At 45.6% G+C, this 22,889-nt stretch overlaps 1 protein-coding gene across 5 annotated transcripts in view; it reads left to right on the forward strand.

The window, feature by feature from the left end:
• SNX29 (sorting nexin 29) overlaps positions 1–22,889 on the forward strand; it is a 551,964-nt gene that overhangs the window by 368,164 nt on the left and 160,911 nt on the right. For all 5 annotated transcript variants that reach the window (XM_033428786.2, XM_004270168.4, XM_033428787.2 and 2 more), the window contains 2 exons: positions 4,917–4,972; positions 8,014–8,095. In XM_033428786.2, coding sequence (XP_033284677.1) covers positions 4,917–4,972; positions 8,014–8,095 — 138 coding nt within the window. The remainder of the gene's footprint in view (positions 1–4,916; positions 4,973–8,013; positions 8,096–22,889) is intronic.

Consider the following 22,889-nt stretch of genomic DNA (forward strand, 5'->3'; position numbering starts at 1 on the left):
GGGGAAGAAAGGAGGGAAGCATGACTTGCGATAATACATCCTTCACTGTATTTATTTGAGGATTAATAATGTGCAAATACATTGGCGCGCATAGAAGATGTTCAGCGCACGTTGGCCCCCTCTGCCCTCCATCTTTGTTGCTTTCTAGCAGGACCTTCAGAGAGCCATGTGACTTCTTTCATGATCAGTGGAGGCTGACTTGTATACCCAGAGATGGAAAAGGATTCTGATGGTGGGTCTCGCCTGTCCCTCCACATCCTTGTGTATGCAGCGCCTGGGGTGTTTGCTACAGAAAGACCCAGAAATCCTGGCTGCTCTGTTTCTCCAGCCATGGGCTCTGCCTTCCTCTGCACTCACATACTGACCCCCAAACCCCCAGACCACAGGCCAGATGATGAGCCGCCTTCTCTGCAGGGACAGGGAGAAGCAAATGAGGACAACCACACTTACTTGTGCTCCATGTTGGAGGGAATCAAAAAGAAGCCTCCATGGCAGAGATGTGTCCTTCAGGACTTCCCAGGGCTTCAGGAAGGCACGAGGGATGTTTGTGGCCAGCATCAATAGAAAGTTGATTTTTCTTACAAAATCTCTACCCCACAAGCCTTTCACTGCCAGGATATGAAGTCAAATCAGCTTTCTGGATGCTTACTGTAAACCCCAGATGCTATCTAGCTCCAATCTGGGTAGACAGAATGAAAAGAGAGCATGTTAAGATGTTTAATAAGCTTGGCCATCAATTATCATACTGCAGTTGCTGTAGAGCCTGGCCTGATTTTTAAGATCTATTCCACCAAGGTCAGAAAGTTCATGGACTCTTTTTCCAGCCAGCCTCCCTGAACTCAGGCAGACACATAAATGTCTCCTGGCTTGCTGATGCCAATAATGCCAACAATCAGAAGAAAAACTCCTGGGGGCTTCCCGGGTGGCACAGTGGTTAAGAATCTGCCTACCAGTGCAAGGGAAACGGGTTTGAGCCCTTGTCCAGAAAGATACCACATGCCGTGGAGCAGTTAAGCCCTGAGCCACAACTACTGAGCCTGCGCTCTAGAGCCTGCAAGCCACAACTACTGAGCCCGCGTGCCACAACTACTGAAGCCCGTGTGCCTAGAGCCCGTGCTCTGCAACAAGAGAAGCCACCGCAATGAGAAGCCTGCGCACCGCAACAAAGAGTAGCCCCTGCTTGCTGCAACGAGAGAAAAGCCCGCACACAGCACCAAAGACCCAATGCAGCCAAAAATAAAAATAAATAAATAAATAAAAATAAAATTTTAAAAAGAAAAAAATTTTTTTAAAAAGGAAAAATTTTTTTAAAAAAGAAGAAAAACTCTGAGTTGGGAGGATTTAACAACTCCCAGATACTTAACATCCATTGTCCAAGAGGGTCCCCCTACAAATAAACATCCCTGAAGGGAAATTTATCTGTCAGGAAGAAACTTTCTTTTAAAAATTGATTATTTTCAGAAGTTCTTTGTTAATATCATTGTAGAGTGACATCTGTCCTTAAAAACCTCACCTTATCTTTTGCTTCTGGTCACCCTTCCCCTCAGCCTGGTGGGGCAGACAGTCAGAACCTTGCTTCTTGTGAATGAGGTTCCCCGGGTCCAAGCTCTGTTCACATCCTGTCTGAGAAGAGCCTGCATTTAAAGGCAGTGTAATGATGCCGCTCGTGCCTTCACAGTCTGTGGGTCCTTCCTCCGATCTGCTTACCTGATCCTCACGTCGTGCCGAAGAACCCTCCCCAGGCTCAGGTGCTGAGGGAAAGCTCAGAGGAAAAGAGGTGCAGAGTCACCCTGCAGCCCCGCCAGAGAAGGCACTGGGTTCCACGTGGAAGCGCTGAGGGGAGGCTGGTGTCTGGAAGGGGCCGCTTCAGAGCGAGCCTTAGCCCTCGTCCATCCCCCATGAATAGAGGACCTGAGGGCACAGCCTCTCCCATCCTGCGGGGGAGGACTGGAAAGACTATCTTATTCACTTTCCGCAGTAATGCGATACACACTTAATATATTATGTATATAATTAATGTAGGTATATATTATATATGTGTATGTATACAATATAATATGTATCTGTTAGTATTTACACGATTAATGCATCTTCATTGTAGAAAGTACAGGGAAGTTCAGATCCATGCTACAAATCCATCTGGCTCCCCTCTCTCTGATACCCCGCTGTCTTTCGGATCTCTTTCATGCTAATATTGATCCACAGTCATTATGAGTTATAGTCAAGACTCGCACTAGGTATTTGCAGTCCGTAGCAGCTTTTTTTTTTCTTTTAAAATTTTTTTTTGGTCGTGTCCTGTGGCTTGCAGGATCCTAGTTTCCCAACCAGGGATTGAACCCAGGCCCTCGGCAGTGAAAGCGCCGAGCCCTAACCACTGGACCACCGGGGAATTCCCCATAGAGGCTTTTTATTAAACAGAGACCAGGAGCTTTTTTTTCTATGCCATTAGAAATTTATCAAAAGCACTCTTTTGGTGGGATAATGCATTCTAATTTACATTTTTAATTGTTAGCATTAGATTATTTCGAAACTATACAAAACTATACAAAAAGAACTATACAAAAGAGTGTTGACTAAATAGCCTCCTCCCACCCCCCCCACCCCCACCCCTACCCCTGGCGCCCACAGGCTGGTGCCCCTTTGATTGGTGCCTTGAACTTCACTTCTCTACCTTCTTGATGCAAAAACAAACAGATACAACCTGATATTCTTCATTCTCTGTCTTCTCACCCAAGGTGGTGTATAGACCCACCGTCTGTACCCTACTTTTGCTTTCACGTGATGATCCATCTTGGAGGTGTTTTCACAACTGCACGTGGAATGCTATCTCATTCTTCAAAAGCACATTTAAATTCTTTTAAAGCAATTCACTCAAAAGATAAATTTTTTTAATCTTCCAGAAAGATAGCAAATGAAAAATAAGTATCATTTCTCTCCCCAGTCCCACTCATAATCTATTATCAATGATAGCCACTGTTATTTTCTTAGATCCTTTTCCAGAATTATTTTTGTGCTCGTACCTTCATGAGTGTGTGTGTGTGTGTGTGTGTAACTCGTTTCTTTTTAAACCAGGCATCTCATACGGACATGTCATAATTTCTTGAATCATTCCTCTCTAGTTGGACCTTTAGATCCTTTAGATCCTTTTGGTTGGCGTCTTTGTTTCCTCTGGATAACAGAGGACTGTGATTTCTGGGTCAAAGGATGTAGGTGTCTTTAGGGATCTCAGTACACACAGCCTCGTGGCTTCCCCTGATAGGTTGTACCAGCTCTCACCACAGCCGCCCAGAGGAAAATAACAGTCCCTCTAACAGCAGGGCCACCCCGACCCCCAGCCCAGGGAGTTCCTGATCTTTTGAAACTGATGTTCTCTCAAGCGGTTAGGCGGGTTTCTCCTTGTTGGGCTTGAAAGAATCTCTCAACAGCAGCTCCTTAACAAAGGCTGCAGCCTGGAGCCCAATTGAATTGCTTAGTTCCAGCGACCTGGAAAGGGCTCAGCTTGGGCCATTCTCCCTCAGGGCTGCCATGTATGGGGTGAGACACCCCCAGGTGGTGGGCAGATTCGTGTATGGTGTCAAGAAACAGACAATAGTTGTCATATTATTATAGCGCACAGGTCAGTCAAGCAGACCCTTCTACCTGCCTGGCACTGTTCCACATGCTCTACACGTATCAACTCCTCTTGTTCTCAGAACAACCCTGTGCGTATTAGTATTATACATACCCATTTTACAGACAAGGACAGTGTGATGCAGAGAAGTCAAGTGACTTGCTCGCGGCCACACAGGAGCTCAGGATTGGATCCTGAGCCGTGTGGTCCCAGAGCCCAGGCTGCATAACCACTGCGTCCTCCTGCCTCCAAAAGGAGCCTGCTCTTTCTCTAAGGACTACCTTCTAGTGTCTTCTTATCCTCTGTACAGGCAAGACTTTGCCAAGTCTTACCTTCTCCTATCACCCTTGAGCTGGCTTTTCCTCTGTTTGCTGAGGGTTTGTTGCAGAAAAGCCTGGACAGACCTGGATTCGTATCCCTTTCCTACATGTGTGGCCTTGGACGAGTTCAGCCCCTGTGATCCTCAGTTCCCTCATCTGGAGGTCAGGGGGCATTACCCACCCCCCAGATCCTTATCACGATTGATGAAGGTTGAGGATAAGGAGAATGCCCTGACAGGTGCACAGTGTGAAACTTTCCCTCGTCACCCCGCACCCTTCTCTATCCCTCTTGGTTCTTCTTAGTTTTGATCCGCAGTCTTAAGTTCTCTCCAGTTCAAATTTGATCCTATTACAAAAGGAAGCTCATTCCCAGGGTCCGATAACATCACGATTTATTGAGCATCTACAAGTGCTGGCCATTCGCTGTCTGCTCTGGATGAGAATTGCCATCCCACCAGGCGTTATAGTTTCCTGCACCCAATCCTGTTCTCATGGGGCCCTTCTGAGTCAGAAGAGAAAGTCATGTTCGACTGCCTTAAATTTCTCACACATGTGAGGGGAAAGGATAGAGCCATTTGGGGGACAGACATTTCCCTTTGTGTTTACACACCACGTGTGTCTGTGCGTGATGATGCGTATTTTTGCCTTTGCACATTTGATACCTTGCCTCTCAGCTCCTAATTAGGCCTCTGTAGCTCCAAAATTACATGCTTTTACACACCCATGATGATCTCAGTAGGATTAACAGTCCTTTTTTTCTGTGAAGGTAATTGAGGTCTTTCATGGTGGCATGTTTTTATTACTGTAACTCCGTCTTTAACCATCCTTCCATAAAATCTCTTATTGTTTTCCAGTAACTGCTTCTTCACCTCATTCTGAACAGGAAATGCTCAGGGGTCATTGAGAAGCAGAATTTCCTGTGATTATGCAAACCATGGTAACCATGATGCATTTTCTCTCTCCCCTTCCCCCTCTCCCTATGGCAGGTGCCTGGAGATTTGAGTCAAACATCCGAAGACCAGAGTTTGTCAGATTTTGAAACGTAAGTCCACAGCATGTGCTCGTGAGGGACCCTTTAGAAGCGAGACTCTGTTACTTGGCTTGCGTCCCAGGAGACCATAGAGGAACCCAGTGAGCGCTGCTGAAATCTGCACGACGGATTTGGTTATTGTAGAGGTGGGGAGTTGTTTGCCCGCAGCCTGCGTCTGGCCTTCAGATGTGTTTTTAGCTCCCTCTTTGGGTATTGAAAAACAATTTTTTTTTTGGCTGACATTTAAGAGTTGGAAGGTATCTCATGAAAATTTAAATTTCTCCATTTTCTTTAAAAGAAGAAATCCCAGCAAGGCTACCATCCGCTAGAGCTGAGCAGCAGCTGCTTCTTCCATCCAGGGCGCGTGCTTGCCAGCTTGCCGCAGTCCCCACTTCTCCCTTTTGTCTGACTGTGGCCCACTCCACTCATTCCACTGTCTGGGTGTCTCCCGTTCAAATTTTGAGTTTGCAACTCCTGGGCTATTGGAAATGACAGTGGTTCAGTACCTTGGTCTGATTTTTGATTGGATTGAATTCTGTTTGGCGCCTCTGCTGTTAACCCCTAAGGAATTTAGTTGGTCTTCAGACTGACTCTTTCTGATCAAGTTGCCTCACTTTTTGGACCTGTAATCCCCTGGGGCTGGGGAAGAGAGGAGTGAGTCCTGAGTTAAGGACAAGCAGAACCTCCCTAGTTGTGCTGAGTAGAGGAAGGTTCAGCTTCCCCAGGAGAGAGGGCGGGGCATCGGAAGAGCATTTTGTTAGAGCCAGGCTGAGCCAAGTTGAAATCTTAACTGCAGGACTCATGCTGGTGTGACCTTGGGCGAGCCACTTAACCTCTCTGAGCCTGAGTTTCCTCATTCATAAGGCGCAGATCACAAGAGTGGGGTTTTGAAAAGCACGGAGGGGATCAAGAGGCCCCGCAGTGCTTGGTAGCGGCGGTAGAGGTGGAGGTGCCTGTTAGATTGGTGAGGGGGGTCGTGGAAGTTAAGAGGTGAAGGATGAAAATCAAAGACGAGTTTGCTTCGCATGGGCCTTTGGGGGGCGGGGTGGAGGGGAGTACATACTGAAGAGGATCATGGGATGGTGGCCTGGCGGAGGGAAAGGGGGGACCAGCTGGGGAGAGAGGTGAAAGCCGCAGAGGGGACCCCAGAGATGAGCCACTCGTGAGGCGCAAGGAACTCATTCATAAAGCAAGAATTTATCACGTGCCTGCTGCGGGGAGGGGTCGTGCCAGGTCATCGGTGGAGGGGATGAATCAGCCACGGTCCCTGCTCTCAGGCAACCTCTGCCGGGTCCAGCCACCTCATCTCTTCTCCTCCCCCGCAGGTTGATCATCTCCACTAGAGCCAGAGGGAAGCACCATTTCCCTCTCCCTCTTCTCTTGCAGAGAAGGCCCTGGCTGACCTCAGCTCCATCCCCAGCCTCCCCCGGCCCTCCCTTCATACCAACTGCCCTGGTAGATTTGACTCCTCCAGCTTATTTGGTCTTCCATACTCGGGATCATTATTTTATTCCCTTAACTCACACTTCTGCGTCTAGGAGAGAGAGGACAATCAATTCTAATACAGCGAGCTATGTGCTCTGAAAGGGAGAGCATGTTTGGGGGGACCTGGGGGACCTCCTGGAGCCCTGGGAGGTGGTCCAGCCCTCACCAATCCTGGGAGGTTAATGAAAACCAGAGTGTCAGTTACACTTCTACACCCCTCCCACTCCCGACAGAAATGAAAGGGGAGCACTCTAGTCACTAGCACAGTTTTGGGGACCTTTCCAGGAGGGGTGTCATTAGATATCCAAATCAGTTTGGTGCCTCAGGATGGCAGCTTGTACTTGGAGCCCTGGGGAGGTGATCAATAGGGTGTATTTTGCCCCATGAAGGCGGTCAGCACCTGGGCTCAAAGCTTAGAAGAAATGCTGCTTCAGGAGAGAAGCATTTCTTTGTGAAAATGAAATGCTCTTTACTGTGGAGATTGTGAGGCTGTTGAGTCATGGACTCTTCCATCATCAGTGTCTCAAACTGTGTTCTAAGCACAGGAGGCTGGCGAATTTTTAAGAGCTGCTCTTCAGAGATAAGGAGAGCTCCAGGAAAAGCGCTTAGCCCTGGAGCAACTCCTAGCAGAAACAGGAGCTAGGACCTCCCAGCCCTTCCAGAATTGCACAGCACTGCTGTGAGAGCTGTTAATGATTGATCTGGAAGTTTCAGTGACAGTTAACTTATCAGCTTCACATGGTGTAGATCCAGCTGGTGGAAGAGTGGTGGTGGTGGGTGTGTGCGCCCAGTGACTCAGAGTTAGGTTCAAGTCATCTCGCAAGGCGGGACTGTCACATAACTGAAAGAACGCTTGAAGTTCTCTCAAATAGCCGCGAGGATCAGCCGAGATGATCTAGGTGACAGCACGGAGCCGTGCAGTGTATGTGCTCAGCAAGTGATGTTGCTCTATTCGAGCCACACACAGTGCTTTTGGAAAAGTTGCAAGAGCGGTTATTGGTGCCTGGCTTCCTGGAATCCCCTCTCCCCACCCCAAAGAGCTGTCTCTTGCACAGCGTGAGTGTTGGTCTCCTGAGCTCTTCGTGGAGCCTGACCTTAAAGTGGGGCTCAGGGTCTAAAGTGGGCACGGTGAGGAGGCAGCGTGACTCCTCCACACGCTCCAGAAGCCCTGTGGGCGTGCTCTTGACCCTCTCCCGCCTCGTGGGGGCTTCCGGTGATCGTGCCCCTCTTCAGATGAGCAAACTGAGGTTCAGATAAACTATGGGCCACGGTCACTCAGTTAGTAAGGACTGAAGGGCAGCTCTTTCTCATTCCAGAATACAAACTGCATATATAAATTTTATATATATATATATATATATATATTTTTTTTTTTTTTTTTTTTTTTAAAACTAAGTCCCTGAAAGATAATCTTGGGGGACCAGGTAATGAGATGGAAGCTGATGCTTTAGCTTACAGTTAAGTGTAATAGGTGTTGCCGTACATCGTGTGCCTCTTAGGGGAGAAAATAGCTTCCTCCCTTTTTTTGGCAAATTGAAATGACCACTCTGCATCTTTCTTTTGTTCAGATCAAACCGAGCGCTGATCAACGTCTGGATCCCGTCAGTGTTTCTCCGGGGCAAGGCCGCCAATGCGTTCCACGTGTATCAGGTAATCACCTGGTTTTCAGTTAGATGTCACCGCTGGGGTGGGGACCACACTTGTTTGTTGCTCTCTGGTGCTTTTGCGTCTTGGCGATGGAGTGCCAGACGTAGAAGCCACAGCCTCCAGATGCCAGCATCCACCTGCCCAGCCTCCCTGAGGAAATGATCCTTCCGTCAGACAGAAGGAGGCAGGGTGGAGCTTTCTCGTGCTGTCAGGCCTCCTAGCGTGGCCATGACCGCTCAGCTCGGACGGCTTGAGCAGAAATGGGATTCGTGGCTCGTGTTGCAACTGAAATGTCCAGGCGTGGGTCTGGCCTCAGACCTGCCTGGACCTGTGGTCAGACATCTGCTCCCATTTCCCCTGGTTTCCTCTGCTTGGGCGTCCTTTTCAGGCTGGCGCCGTCTGTGGGTGGACCAGGCAGCTCCCAGCAGCACCAGACTCTCAGCCTGTCCGGGCATCTCTCAGGAGTCTGTCTTGGATCCCAAGCCCACCCCTAAACCCCAGTGTTGGGAGATGGACTGATGGGCCAGCTTCGAATCATGTGACCCCCACTGGCACTGGGGTTGGAGTTGCCCTCATCTGACATGTGACTGAGAGAGGGGTGAGGGGGCTCCCCAGATGAAAACCAGGCCACTCTTTGCCAAAGAAGGGGCAACAGCCACTTGGCAAGTGGACACTGCAGATGTGCCCTCTGCTTGCTTGAGGTAGAGCTGATCACCCCCTCCCCGGCTGAGGACTGAGTGTCTGAAACCAGGGGACCTTTGTTTTGGAGGTGATTTTGCCCCAACAGTTGGGACCCCAGTGGTCCATCTTTTCTCTGATTTTCTGATGCCTCTTCCAGCCCTGCCTACCTGCCCTCTTCTTGGCTTTCTTGTTTCTCTTTCTTTTTCTTACCTGATCTGCAGCTGTTGGCGTTCACTTGTCCTGGGACTGTTTTGTTTTCAGCTTTGACTCTTAGCCACTTCTGGTTCTGCTGTTGAATTATCACAACAACTTTCACTACACTTTGTTCTGATTCCCCATGAGCTCCGTGAAGAGCCTTGAGTTCTGTTGCCATTTCTCTTAGTGGGGAATTGACCATTGAAGACGTCTTCTCAGCTATTAGGATAGTTTCCCCAGAGACTGGGGTGGTACAAAAAGGACCCTTGAAACTGAGGATAGAAGCCCTGGTTTCAGTTTTGTGGCCTTAGGTAAATCTCAGTTTCCTTAGCTGTAAAACAGAAATAATAATAATGCTTACTTTGCAAAGCTGTTGTTATTGGGATTAGAAATACATGGTGTCCAGTAGGCACTTGGCATTCGTTTCTCATCTTCCAAAATGATCGCCGTGTTTAGTCTTTGATGGCAGGACTGGCAGTGGGCATGGGTTATATAATGGGCTTAAGCATGATACACGCCTCTTACCTGAAATCTTACAGACAAATGAGCTAGAGTTTGGCAAGGAAGTTTGCACTGGAAAGTTATCCTAGTTTACTTGTTCAGCTGGGCGACAGTAGCACTTTAAGAAGAGAATCTGAGTGTTCCTGATGCTCTCAGCTCTGGCTTGAAAAGAGAATTAGATATGACAGATTTCCGAATATCCTTTTCTCCTTTTATCCCAAACCAAACCCCCGCCCCCCCCCCCAAATCTCTTATTTGAGCATCCTTCAAGTTCTGCTTTGCGGTCATCAGAAAGCTGGGAGGTGTTGCCTGGAGAATGAAAAAAGTGAAGCAGACAGCTTTATTTTAGAGCAAAATTAAAATGCGAGATCGCTTGAGAGGTTTCCTTGACCTTTCATTTTTCACTCCTCTCCCTCCCCTCACCCCAGGAAGCAAGGGCCGTTTTTAGCTCCTGAAAGCCAGTTAAGGAATGAGATGGACACAGCAAATATGCAGTTGCCTGGGAGATTGTTTCCACAGTGGCCACCGTGGGATTCGAGCCACACTCTCCCCATCCTTGACCATTTCCAGAGCTTTCCTGGGTGTGGTCCAGCCAGTGCGTGGAGGATAAGGCCTGGATTTCATGGAGCCATGAGGCTGACAGCTCCCACATCACGTAGAGCAGCTGCGTCCCACACTGTGGGCTGTCTGAAATCTCTCCTGATCTTGGAGTGTGTTGAATGCAACTGTTTTTCTCCTTTTAGCTAACAACGCTTCTGGTTGGTACCTAAGAGCAAACTCTGAGCATGTGTTTGGAAGCATTTTAGAAAGTCTTCATTACAGTGTGATTTTTTTGGGTTTTGTTGTTTTTTAAATGATAAATGGTATTGGAGAGAGAGTGACTCCTGTAAAATACTGCTACTGTTGGACATTATTTTTATTCGTTAAAAAATGCATTTTATATAATTCCACAAAAGATTTGAGATAATTTCTAGAGAAACTCAGAAAAGAGTGATAAAATAGAAGTAAGAAATAAAATATCAAGAGTCAGAGAAGATGTAAACTAAGAGTGTTTCCATTAAGGGAACAGTGGAAATCACATATATACATACATACATATATATGAGATCCTATGTGGTTGCTCTCATTGGTTTGTAAGTTTCCTTTGAGCTTCCTGGCAACCAGTGTGAAAATGGAAATGTGGCTATTTTGGATAATTCCATTGCTAATGAGAAGAAAATATGTCAGTTCCTCAAAGGGAGTTCTAAAAGAAATGTCCTCACAGAGCTTTAGATGAAGCAATAATAAAGAATGTGGTAGACGATGCCCTGTTACATCCCTAGGACAAATCAGTGTCAGGTTTCCTTAAGATCTCCCTCCAAGGAAGCCAAGGGCATAACCTCAAAATGAACCATAGTTCATTTGAAGAGCCCAGACAAAAGGATCAGCACATGTAGCTTTCTCAGTAGATCTGCACTGTCCAGTCCGACAGCCACTAGCCACGTGTGGTCATTTAAATGTTTTTTTTTTTTTTTTTGGGTGTGTTGGGTCTTTGCTGCTGCACGTGGGCTTTCTCTAGTTGCTGCAAGCAGGAGATACTCTTTGTTGTGGAATATGGACTCTAGGTGCACGGGCTTCAGTAGTTGTGGCGCACGGGCTTAGTTGCTCTGCGGCATGTGGGATCTTCCTGGACCAGGGCTCAAACCTGTGTCCCCTGCATTGGCAGGAGGATTCTTAACCACTGTGCCACGATTGGTGGCATCATTTAAATTTAACTTAATCAAAATGGGAAGAAATTAAACTCTAGTTCCTCAGGCACACCAGCCACATTTCAAGTACTTCTTAGCCACACGTGGCTGGTGGCTGCCGTATTGGACAACGTGGATACAGCACATTTCCATCATCTCAGGAAGCTCTGTTGGATGGTGATGATCTAGAACAGTCTCTCCCAGAGTGGCGGAAAGCAAGATGATCTGTGTGCTTAGTGAGGTTTTAGAGAGACAGAGATTGGACGTCCAATAAATAGTTCTGCGGGGAGAAGGCCACTCGCTTTTCAGCTCTTCCATCACTGACAATGACCTGAAAGAGAAAGTCTCCACATGGCCATTAGGCCTTTAACGCCCTCTAATCATGCATCTTAGCAAAGACAGAGGAAGGCCCAGGATCCACGCCTTTGGCAGGCAACAGACTCCAGCTCTATTAACTACATTGTTTTCTTCCATTGTATTTGTTTTTACATCTGCCTTCTACTATTTTTCCATTTACCACAGTGATGTACAGTTTCCTTTTAAAATAAATTTAAGCAGAAAGAAAGTGAGTCAGCTTAAAGAAAAATACTAAATGTATGATAATGAAAACAGCAAGAAGTTTAGGACAGTGCTATGGGAATGAATAATATTTGGGAAACGCCACCTCTCAATGGTCTGTGTATGTTACAGAAAATAGCTCATTCAATCCTCACAACAACCCAGTGAGGTAACAAATGCTTATTATCCCCATTTTATAGATGAGAAAACAAAGACACGGAGAAGCAGCTCATTCAGTAACATGACTCTCAGCCCCCAAAGCATTTTCTGACAAGGTGCCGGTTTGCACAGATTCTGTGAATGTGGGCAGAGTCCAGATTTAAAAATCCGAGAAGCAGATGGGGCAGCTGCCTTGGAAGGGCCCAGCCTGACCAAGAACTTGCCTGTGTGGATGGCCCCCTGCATCCCTGAGGCCATGGGCCAAGGGCCCCCCTGCCGCCAAGCCAGGGTTTTTCTGTCCATCTGTTCCAGGCCCCCTGCAGTACACACCTCAGAGCCCTGCAAAACCCAGAGCCAAGCTGTGCGCAAGTTTGCTTTGGAAAGTTGTTAAAGCAGGGCCTGTTGGCCATGACTGCTCTGGCCACAGAAGAGTTTCAGGGACGCTTCCTCAGAAGCCCTTGTTTGAGCAGTGGCAGGGTCCCCAGAGCCTGCCCTGGGACGCTTGGGAACTGTGGCACTTCTGACTGCAGAGGAACTCAGCTAGGTCACCTGCTGCCCGGTGTTGCTGGGCTTTCACCACTTGTCTTGTGGGAGAGGTCTGGGTGTATGTTTTGCACAAAGGATCCTGGCCAGAAGTGCTGTCCCTTGACTGGATTGAATGCAAGTTATTAAAAATAGTTTGTATCTCCAAACACCGTGGTTTCCACACTCTACTCCCAGGTCCCAAGGTGGGTGCTGAGGTGTGTTCTGGCATCAAAGTAAGAAAAGGCAGCCTTTGACCAGTTTTCAGAGCAAAAGTAAAATTGATGTCCAGAACTTTCCCAATTTCAATTTTTCTTCCACAAATGTTTCTCACTTCTGGCCTCTGCCAGCTAATGCTTGGCTGCCAGCAGACACTAGCCAGAGACGAAATGACTAAATAGCAACGAACAGAATGGAAAAAAACCAAAGCAAAACCCTGTTTACTAACTGGTCTTGCTCAGTTTCTCTCTCTCTCTCTCTCTCTCTCTCTCTCTCTCTCTCTCTCTCTCTCTCTCTCTCTCTCTGTGTTAATACACAGTTGTCGTGGTGGGTCTGACTTTCTGTCCCTTCCACATGACGTAGTGATTAATTCCTAGTTTATACCTTTGCAAATGTTTTCTCTTATTTCCCAAATACCCCAACTTCCAAACCAGTTTGACGTCCACTGTCTTAATATCCTACTGTAGTGTTTATAAAGGCATGTTAGGCCTTAAAACAATCTACTTAGTTTTTTTCCTTATGCAAATATTACAGCCGCTAAATCGGCATGAAATAATACATCAATACACTTACTCTCTGAACCCTTAGGTCTTTCCCTTTGAAAAGCACTGTTAGTGTAAGTACAGCTGGAATCAGTCCTCTACGTGGGAGTTTATTTCAGCCTTTGAGTTTCGCCACCAGAAACACTGGCTACAGTGCAATATTCCATTTGCCCAGCACAACTAATTAGGTCTCCTTTGTAAAGAAAGTTGCTTTGTTTCAGCAAAGTTTTTTCCTTCTAGAATAAGTCCCCTTTCCTTGGGACCACAGGAGGCTGTCTTGACTTAGAGTAAAGGCGGTACCCCAGGAAGACTCCTTCAGTGTTGGAGGTTCCCCCAGCCTCAAAAGGTTATTGTGTAGCCTGGGCAGGTGTTTTCAAGGTTTATTCTAGGGGAGCATATTTATATATGCAGTGCAGGGAAAGCCCATGATTTTTCGTATTAATAATAGATCACAGGGTCTGGCGGGCTGCATGGGGCCGCAGGTGGTTTGGAGGATGGTCACGTTTTTGCACCTCAGGCTTCGGGTGCTTCAGCCCTTTTCATCTCTGTCCTAAGATGGTTTACTCTTCAGGCCCTCAAGTTTGCTATTACCTACGGTTCCATCTATGCGTACTTAGTGTATAGCTGTGCGAGAGGGAGGGATTCATCAAGTAGAGACGGATGAGATGTTTGAGCCACGCACAGAAATGGGAATGGCAGCTGCAGTGACATGGGCTGATCAGAAGCCTCCGCCCTAGCGGTTACCATTCCAGGTGTGGGGACATAGGGACCAGTTCTGAGGCCGAAGGGATTGTCTCTCGTTCACGTCAGGTCCTTCCCACCACACCTGCTGTGAACCAGGCAGGCGGGAAAGGCAGCTGCAGATCGTTTGATTTCTGAGTTTCGTTCCAGCCAGGTTGGCTTCTGTGCTGCACGATAAGCGAAACTGGGGGTTTGCCTTTGTTCTCGCTCTCTCCTTCCTTGAGGACTTTCCATCCCACAAAGTCAAGCACCTCCGCACCTCTGAGGATTACAGCACATTAACCTCCAGGTGTTCTTGGGATGCTCAAGGCTTCTGGGAAAGCCTGATACAGGTGAAAACAAAAAGCCAAACGGAAAAAGCCTGTTTGCCTCCCCCTGGACGTACGTGTCATTATTATTCTGTTACTGCCTTTATCTTTTCAAACAGGAGGAACTTTTTTTTCCCCTTTCATAGTATAATTCCTTTATTTATCCCAAAGCTGTGGATTGAGGGCTGACTAGATGCCAGACATGTGCTAAACGCTGCAGAGCCTGGGGTGAGCAAGACGTGACATTGCACTTACCCTCCCAACCTCACAGTCTAGAGGGGGACAGTTGCTCTCGAGTAAACAGGACAGTCTCGCGAGATAAGGGCTGCAGAGAGAGGTACGGGTGGGAGGGACAGAACACCACTCACCTTGCAAAGTGACAACAGACGATAGATGGATAACGTGGTTGGCACAGCGCCTGGCAGACAGCTACCGTGCAGACACTACCTTTAGTGACCTAAGGACCACTTGACTTGTGATAAGCAATTAGACCTGAAAGTAAACATAAAAGAGTTACCCCCTGTTGAACTGAATGTCTCTGGGAACGTTTGCGTGTTCAAAAAAGCCTTTAGCGTCTACTTGATCAAGGGTTCCACATCAGCCTCCTTAGGGACGGCAACGAGCAAGATACCTTTGTCCTCAAGGTGTCTGGGTCTGGTGAGGGGACGGAGCCCCATCAAGCAGCTGAAATGCAAGGGTCGTGTCGAGCGGCTCCATGGAGGCTTAGTGGAGGGGTGAGCTCTGCTGGAGGGAGAGACCTGGGCTCAGAGGTGAAACCTAGGGTCATAGTTCACTTTCCCAATGGGACTCCCTGGAAGCCTGAAAGCATTAATGCCCAGGCCCCAGTACATTATAGTTTCACCAGCCCAGAGCTGCCCAGTTGGTGCTAGGTTTAGTCTTGTTCTGAATTCAAGTACAGTCCTTACTTATTGAGTACTGGGTTGCACCAGTGACATTATTCACCAGCGTCTCCAAGGTGCCTGTACGTGATCCCACAGCGTCATCACCCTGTTGGCCTCCTCCAAGGAGGTTTCCCAAGATGGTACTCCAGTTTAATGCTGCCTCTTTGTGTGGAGCCATAGGCACAGCTGGCGTGTAAATCTGGATGAGCTAAACACATATATGTTCTCGGTTTCTGTTGCTGGAATACAGTTAGGGTGGCCTCAAGGAGGTACCACCCCCAGTTCTGATGTACTACTGGCCGTCTTCTTCACAGGGCACTGCAGCTGGCTTTGGTTATTGTTGATCATTGTCAAGGACGTCTTCTCCTTTGAGATCTGCTTTGTAAAATCCCTAATCTTTGCTAATTAAGGCAATCTGAATTGGCCATAATTCTTATATTGGATTTTCAGGACATCTCCATTTCTGATTTGGTGTAGAAATGGACTCTAGTAAAATTATTAAGTATTAAACATTATATTAGGAACGCTTTTTGCTGTAAGTAACATATTATCTCACTCAAAGTGACTTAACCAATAGGAGTTGATGTACGTAACAAAAAGTTGGGGACTCAGGTATTCAATAGCTTAATCACATCAGTGGCTTCCAGAGCTGTTAGCACTTCCTCTTTACAAGACAGTGTCCAAGTGGAAAGAAGAGAGGTTTTTACTCACACATTATTTTTTTAATCAAAAAGAAAAATCTTTGCCTAAAGCCCTCCTGTGGACTTCCCTTAGGTCCCATTGACCCCAGATGAGGTCACATAGCCATGGTTTCGCTGAAAGCAAAGCTGGGAAAATGAGCATCTCCCTGTCTCAGTCCCTGAGCAGGTGGAGAGCTCTGCCAGTAGGTGAGACAGGCAGGGAGCTGGCCATTGGGTAGGCAGCCGGGCGTCTGCCACAGGCACTGTAATGTACATTGTGTTGACAGAAATTAATCAGTTGAGGGACTTCCCTGGTGGCTCAGTGGTTAAGAATCTGCCTGCCAATGCAGGGGAACACAGGTTCGAGCCCTGGTCTGGGAAGATACCACATGCCGTGGAGCAACTAAGACCATGCGCCACAACTACTGAGCCTGCGCTCTAGAGCCCGTGAGCCACAACTACTGAGCCTGCGTGCCACAACTACTGAGCCCTGTGCTGCAACTACTGAAGCCCGTGTGCCTAGAGCCTGTGCTCCTCAACAAGAGAAGCCACTGCAATGAGAAGCCCATGCACTGCAACAAAGAGTAGCCCCCACTCGCCGCAACTAGAGAAAGCCTGCTCACAGCAGCGAAGACCCAATGCAGCCAAAAATAAATAAATAAATAAATAAATTAATTAATTAATTAAAAAGAAATCAGTCAATCTAAGAAAGAAATGGAAAATTTTATTCGAGTCAAATTGAGGATTATAACCTGGAAACAGCATCTCAGAAAGCTCTGAGAACCATTCCACCCATTAGAAGTCAAAGCACGGTTATATAAGTTTTTTCGAGACAGAGGGCTGTACCTGAAATGATGCATTACTGACAGTTGACACAATCCAGATGTGCAAGTACAAAGTGGTGGGTCATCATGACGCCTTAAGAGATGAAGAAGGGGAGAGGAGCTTCAACATGGAGGAAGAGTAAGACGTGGAGATCACCTTCCTCCCCACAAATACATCAGAAATACATCTACATGTGGAACAACTCCTACAGAACACCTACTGAATGCTGACAGAAGACCTCAGACCTCCCAAAAGGCAAGAAACTCCCCATGTACCTGGGTAGGGCAAAAGAGAAAAGAAAAAACAGAGACAAAAGAATAGGGACGGGACCTGCACCAGTGGGAGGGATCCGTGAAGGAGGAAAGGTTTCCACACACTAGGAAGCCCCTTCGCTGGTGGAGACCGCGGGTGGCGGAGGGGGGAAGCTTCGGAGCCACAGAGGAGAGCGCAGCAACGGTGAGGAGGGCAAAGCGGAGAGGTTCCCGCACAGAGGAGCCGTGCCGACCAGCACTCACCAGCCCAAGAGGTTTGTCTGCTCACCCAGTGGGGTGGGTGGGGGCTGGGAGCTGAGGCTCGGGCTTCAGTCAGATCACAGGGAGAGGACTGGTGTTGGCGGCGTGAACACAGCCTGAAGGGGGCTAGTGCACCATGGCTAGCCGGGAGGAAGTCTGGGAAAAGGTCTAGAGCTGCAGAAGACGCAAGAGACGTTTTCTTCCCTCTTTGTTTCCTGGTGTGCGAGTAGAGGGGATTAAGAGCGCCGCTTAAAGGAGCTCCAGAGACGGGCGTGAGCCGTGGCTATCAGCGTGGACCCCAGAGACGGGCATGAGACACTAAGGCTGCTGCTGCCGCCACCAAGAAGCATGTGTGCAAGCACAGGTCACTCTCCACACCTCCCCTCCTGGGAGCCTGTGTGGCCCGCCACTGCCAGGGTCCCGTGATCCAGGGACAACTTCCCCAGGAGAACACACGGGACGCCTCAGGCAGTGCAATGTCACGCTGGCCTCTGCCACCGCAGGCTCACCCCGCATCTGTACCCTTCCTCCCCCCGGCCTGAGTGAGCCAGAGCCCCCGCATCAGCTGCTCCTTTAACCCCGTCCTGTCAGGGCAGGGAACAGATGCCTTCAGGAAACCTACATGCAGAGGCGGGGCCAAATCCAAAGCTGAACCCCAGGAGGTGTGCGAACAAAGAGGAGAAAGGGAAATCTCTCCCATCAGCCTCAGGAGCAGCGAATTAAATCTCCACAGTCAACTTGATGTACGCTGCATCTGTGGAATACCTGAATAGACAACGAATCATCCCAAATTGAGGAGGTGGACTTTGGGAGCAATGATATATATTTTTTTCCCCCTTTTTTTCTTTTTGTGAGTGTGTATGTGTATGCTTCTGTGTGTGACTTTGCCTGTATAGCTTTGCTTTTACCATTTGTCCTAGGGTTCTGTCTGTCCGTTTTTTCTTTTCTTTTTTTTTAGTATAGTTTTTAGCGCTTTTTATCATTGGTGGATTTGTTTTTTGTTTTGGTTGCTCTCTCTTTCTTTCTTTTTTTATTTTTATTTAAAAAATTTTTTTAATAATTATTTTTTATTTTAGTAACTTTTTATTTTATCTTCTTCTTTCTTTCTTTCATTCTTTTCTCCCTTTTATTCTGAGCCATGTGGATGACAGGCTCTTGGTGCTCCAGCCAGGCATCAGGGCTGTGCCTCTGAAGTGGGAGAGCCAAGTTCAGGATATTGGTCCACAAGAGACCTCCCAGCTCCACGTAATATCAAACGGTGGAAATCTCCTAGAGATCTCCAGCTCAGTGCCAAGACCCAGCTCCACTCTACAACCAGCAAACTACAGGGCAGGACACCCTATGCCAAACAACTAGCAAGACAGGAACACAACCCCACCCATTAGCAGAGAGGCTGCCTAAAAACATAATAAGGTCACAGACACCCCAAAACACACCACCAGACTCTGGTGGACCTGCCCACCAGAAAGACAAGATCCAGCCTCATTCACCAGAACACTGGCACTAGTCCCCTACACCAGGAAGCCTACACAACCCACTGAACCAACCTTAGCCACTGGGGGCAGACACCAAAAACAAAGGGAACTGAGAACTTGCAGCCTGCGAAAAGGAGACCCCAAACACAGTAAGTTAAGCAAAATGAGAAGACAGACAAACACACAGCAGATGAAGGAGCAAGGTAAAAACCCACCAGACCTAACAAATGAAGAGGAAATAGGCAGTCTACCTGAAAAAGCATTCAGAGTAATGATAGTAAAGATGATCCAAAATTTTGGAAATAGAATGGAGAAAATACAAGAAACGTTTAACAAGGACCTGAAAGAACTAAAGAGCAAACAAACAGTGATGAACAACATAATAAATGAAATTAAAAGTTCTCTAGAAGGGATCAATAGCAGAATAACTGAGGCAGAAGAACGGATAAGTGACCTGGAAGATAAAATAGTGGAAATAACTACTGCAGAGCAGAATAAAGAAAAAAGAATGAAAAGAACTGAGGACAGTCTCAGAGACGTCTGGGACAACATTAAATGCACCAACATTCGAATTATAGAGGGTCCCAGAAGAAGAAGAGAAAAAGAAAGGGACTGAGAAAATATTTGAAGAGATTGTAGTTGAAAACTTCCCTAATATGGGAAAGGAAATAGTTAATCAAGTCCAGGAAACACAGAGAGTCCCATACAGGATAAATCCAAGGAGAAACACACCAAGACACATATTAATCAAACTATCAAAAATTAAATACAAAGATAAAATATTAAAAGCAGCAAGGGAAAAACAACAAATAACACACAAGGGAATCCCTATAAGGTTAACAGTTGATCTTTCAGCAGAAGCTCTGCAAGCCAGAAGGGACTGGCAGGACATATTTAAAGTAATGAAAGGAAAAAACCTACAACCAAGATTACTCTACCCAGCAAGGATCTCATTCAGATTTGATGGAGAAATTAAAACCTTTACAGACAAGCAAAAGCTGAGAAAGTTCAGCACCACCAAACCAGCTTTACAACAAATGCTAAAGGAACTTCTCTAGGCAGGAAACACAAAAGAAGGAAAAGACCTACAATAACAAACCCAAAACAATTAAGAAAATGGTAATAGGAACGTACATATCGATAATCACTTTAAATGTAAATGGATTAATTGCTCCAGCCAAAAGACATAGACTGGCTGAATGGTTACAAAAACAAGACCCATATATATGCTGTCTACAAGAGACCCACTTCAGACCTAGGGACAAATACAGACTGAAAGTGAGGGGATGGAAAAAGATATTCCATGCAAATGGAAATCAAAAGAAAGCTGGAGTAGCAATTCTCATATCAGAAAAAATAGACTTAAAAGACAATTATGAGAGACAAATAAGGACACTACATAATGATCAAGGGATCAATCTAAGAAGAAGATATAACAATTGTAAATATTTATGCACCCAACATAGGAGCACCTCAATACATAAGGCATATACTAACAGCCATAAAAGGGGAAATCGACAGTAACACAATCATAGTAGGGGACTTTAACACCCCACTTTCACCAATGGGCAGATCAAACAAAATGAAAATAAATAAGGAAACACAAGCTTTAAATGATACATTAAACAAGATGGACTTAATTGATATTTATAGGACATTCCATCCAAAAACAACAGAATACACTTTCTTCTCAAGTGCTCATGGAACATTCTCCAGGATAGATCACATCGTGGGTCACAAATAACGCCTTGGTAAATTGAAGAAAATTGAAATCATATCAAGTATCTTTTCTGACCATAATGCTATGAGACTAGATATCAATTACAGGAAAAAAATCTGTAAAAAAAGTACGAACACATGGAGGCTAAACAATACATTACTTATAACCAAGAGATCACTGAAAAATTCAAAGAGGAAATCAAAAATTATCTAGAAACAAACGACAGTGAAAACACAATGACCCAAAAACGTATGGGATGCAGCAAAAGCAGTTCTAAGAGGGAAGTTTATAGCAATACAGTCCTACCTCAAGAAACAAGAAACATCTCAAATAAAAAACCTAACCTTACACCTAAAGCAGTTAGAGAAAGAAGAAGAAAAAAACCCCAAAGTTAGCAGAAGGAAAGAAATCATAAAGATCAGATCACAAATAAATGAAAAAGAAATGAAGGAAACAATAGCAAAGATAAATAAAACTAAAAGCTGATTCTTGGAGAAGATAAACAAAATTGATAAACCATTAGCCAGAGTCATCAAGAAAAAAAGGGAGAAACTCAAATCAATAGAATTACAAATGAAAAAGGAGAAGTAACAACTGATGTTGCAGAAATAAAAAGGATCATGAGAGATTACTACAAGCAACTATATGCCAATAAGAGAGACAATCTGGAAGAAATGGACAAATTCTTAGAAATGCACAACCTTCCTAGACTGAACCAGGAAGAAATAGAAAATATGAACAGATCAATCCCAAGCACTGAAATTGAGACTGTGATGAAAACTCTTCCAACAAACAAAAGCCGAGGACCAGATGGCTTCACGGATGAATTCTATCAAACATTTAGAGAAGAGCTATCCTTCTCAAACTCTTCCAAATCTAGCAAGGGGAGGAACACTCCGAAACTCATTCTACGAGGCCACCATCACCCTGATACCAAAACCAGACAAAGATGTCACAAAGAAAGAAAACTACAGGCCAAAATCACTGATGAACATAGATGCAAAAATCCTCAACAAAATACTAGCAAACAGAATCCAACAACACATTAAAAGGATCATACACCATGATCAAGTGGGGTTTATCCCAGGAATGCAAGGATTCTTCAGTATATGCAAATCAATCAATGTGATACACCATATTAACAAATTGAAGGAGAAAAACCATATGATCATCTCAATAGATGCAGAGAAATCTTTTGACAAAATTGAACACCCATTTATGATAAAAACCCTCGGGAAATTAGGCATAGAGGGAACTTACCTCAACATAATAAAGGCCATATATGACAAACCCACAGCCAACATCATCCTCAATGGTGAAAAGTGAAAGCATTTCCACTAAGATCAGGAACAAGACAAGGTTGCCCACTCTCACCACTCTTATTCAACATAGTTTTGGAAGTTTGAGCCACAGCAATCAGAGAGGAAAAAGAAATAAAAGGAATCCAAATCGGAAAAGAAGTAAAGCTCTCACTGTTTGCAGATGACATGATACTATACATAGAAAATCCTAAAAATGCTACCAGAAAACTACTAGAGCTAATCAGTGAATTTGGTAAAGTAGCAGGATACACAATTAATGCACAGAATTCTCTTACATTCCTATACACTAATGATGAAAAATCTGAAAGTGAAATTAAGAAAACACTCCCATTTACCATTGCAACAAAAAGAATAAAATATCTAGGAATAAACCTACCTAAGGAGACAAAAGACCTGTATGCAGAAAATTATAAGACACTGATGAAAGAAATTAAAGATGATACAAATAGATGGAGAGATATACCATGTTCTTGGATTGGAAGAATCAACATTGTGAAAATGACTCTACTACCCAAAGCAGTCTACAGATTCAGTGCAATCCCTATCAAACTACCACTGGCATTTTTCAAAGACCTAGAACAAAAAATTTCACAATTTGTATGGAAACACAAAAGACCCCGAATAGCCAAAGCAATCTTGAGAAAGAAAAACGGAGCTGGAGGGATCAGGCCCCGGACTTCAGACCATACTACAAAGCTGCAGTAATCAAGACAGTATGGTACTGGCACAAAAACAGAAATACAGATCAAGAAACAGGATAGAAAGCCCAGAGATAAACCCATGCACATATGGTCACCTTATCTTTGATAAAGGAGGCAGGAATATACAATGGAGAAAAGACAGCCTCTTCAATAAGTGATGCTGGGAAAACTGGACAGCTACATGGAAAAGAATGAAATTAGAACACTCCCTAACACCATTCACAAAAATAAACTAAAAATGGATTAAAGACCTAAATGTAAGGCCAGACACTATAAAACTCTTAGAGGAAAACATAGGCAGAACACTCTATGACATAAATCACAGCAAGGTCCTTCTTGACCCACCTCCTAGAGAAATGGAAATAAAAACAAAAATAAACAAATGGGACCTAATGAAACTTAAAATCTTTTGCACAGCAAAGGAAACCATAAACAAGATGAAAAGCCAACCCTCACAATGGGAGAAAATATTTGCAAATGAAGCAACTGACAAAGGATTAATCTCCA

The sequence above is a fragment of the Orcinus orca genome, chromosome 16 (assembly GCF_937001465.1).
Source record: "Orcinus orca chromosome 16, mOrcOrc1.1, whole genome shotgun sequence".
NCBI lineage: Eukaryota > Metazoa > Chordata > Mammalia > Artiodactyla > Delphinidae > Orcinus > Orcinus orca.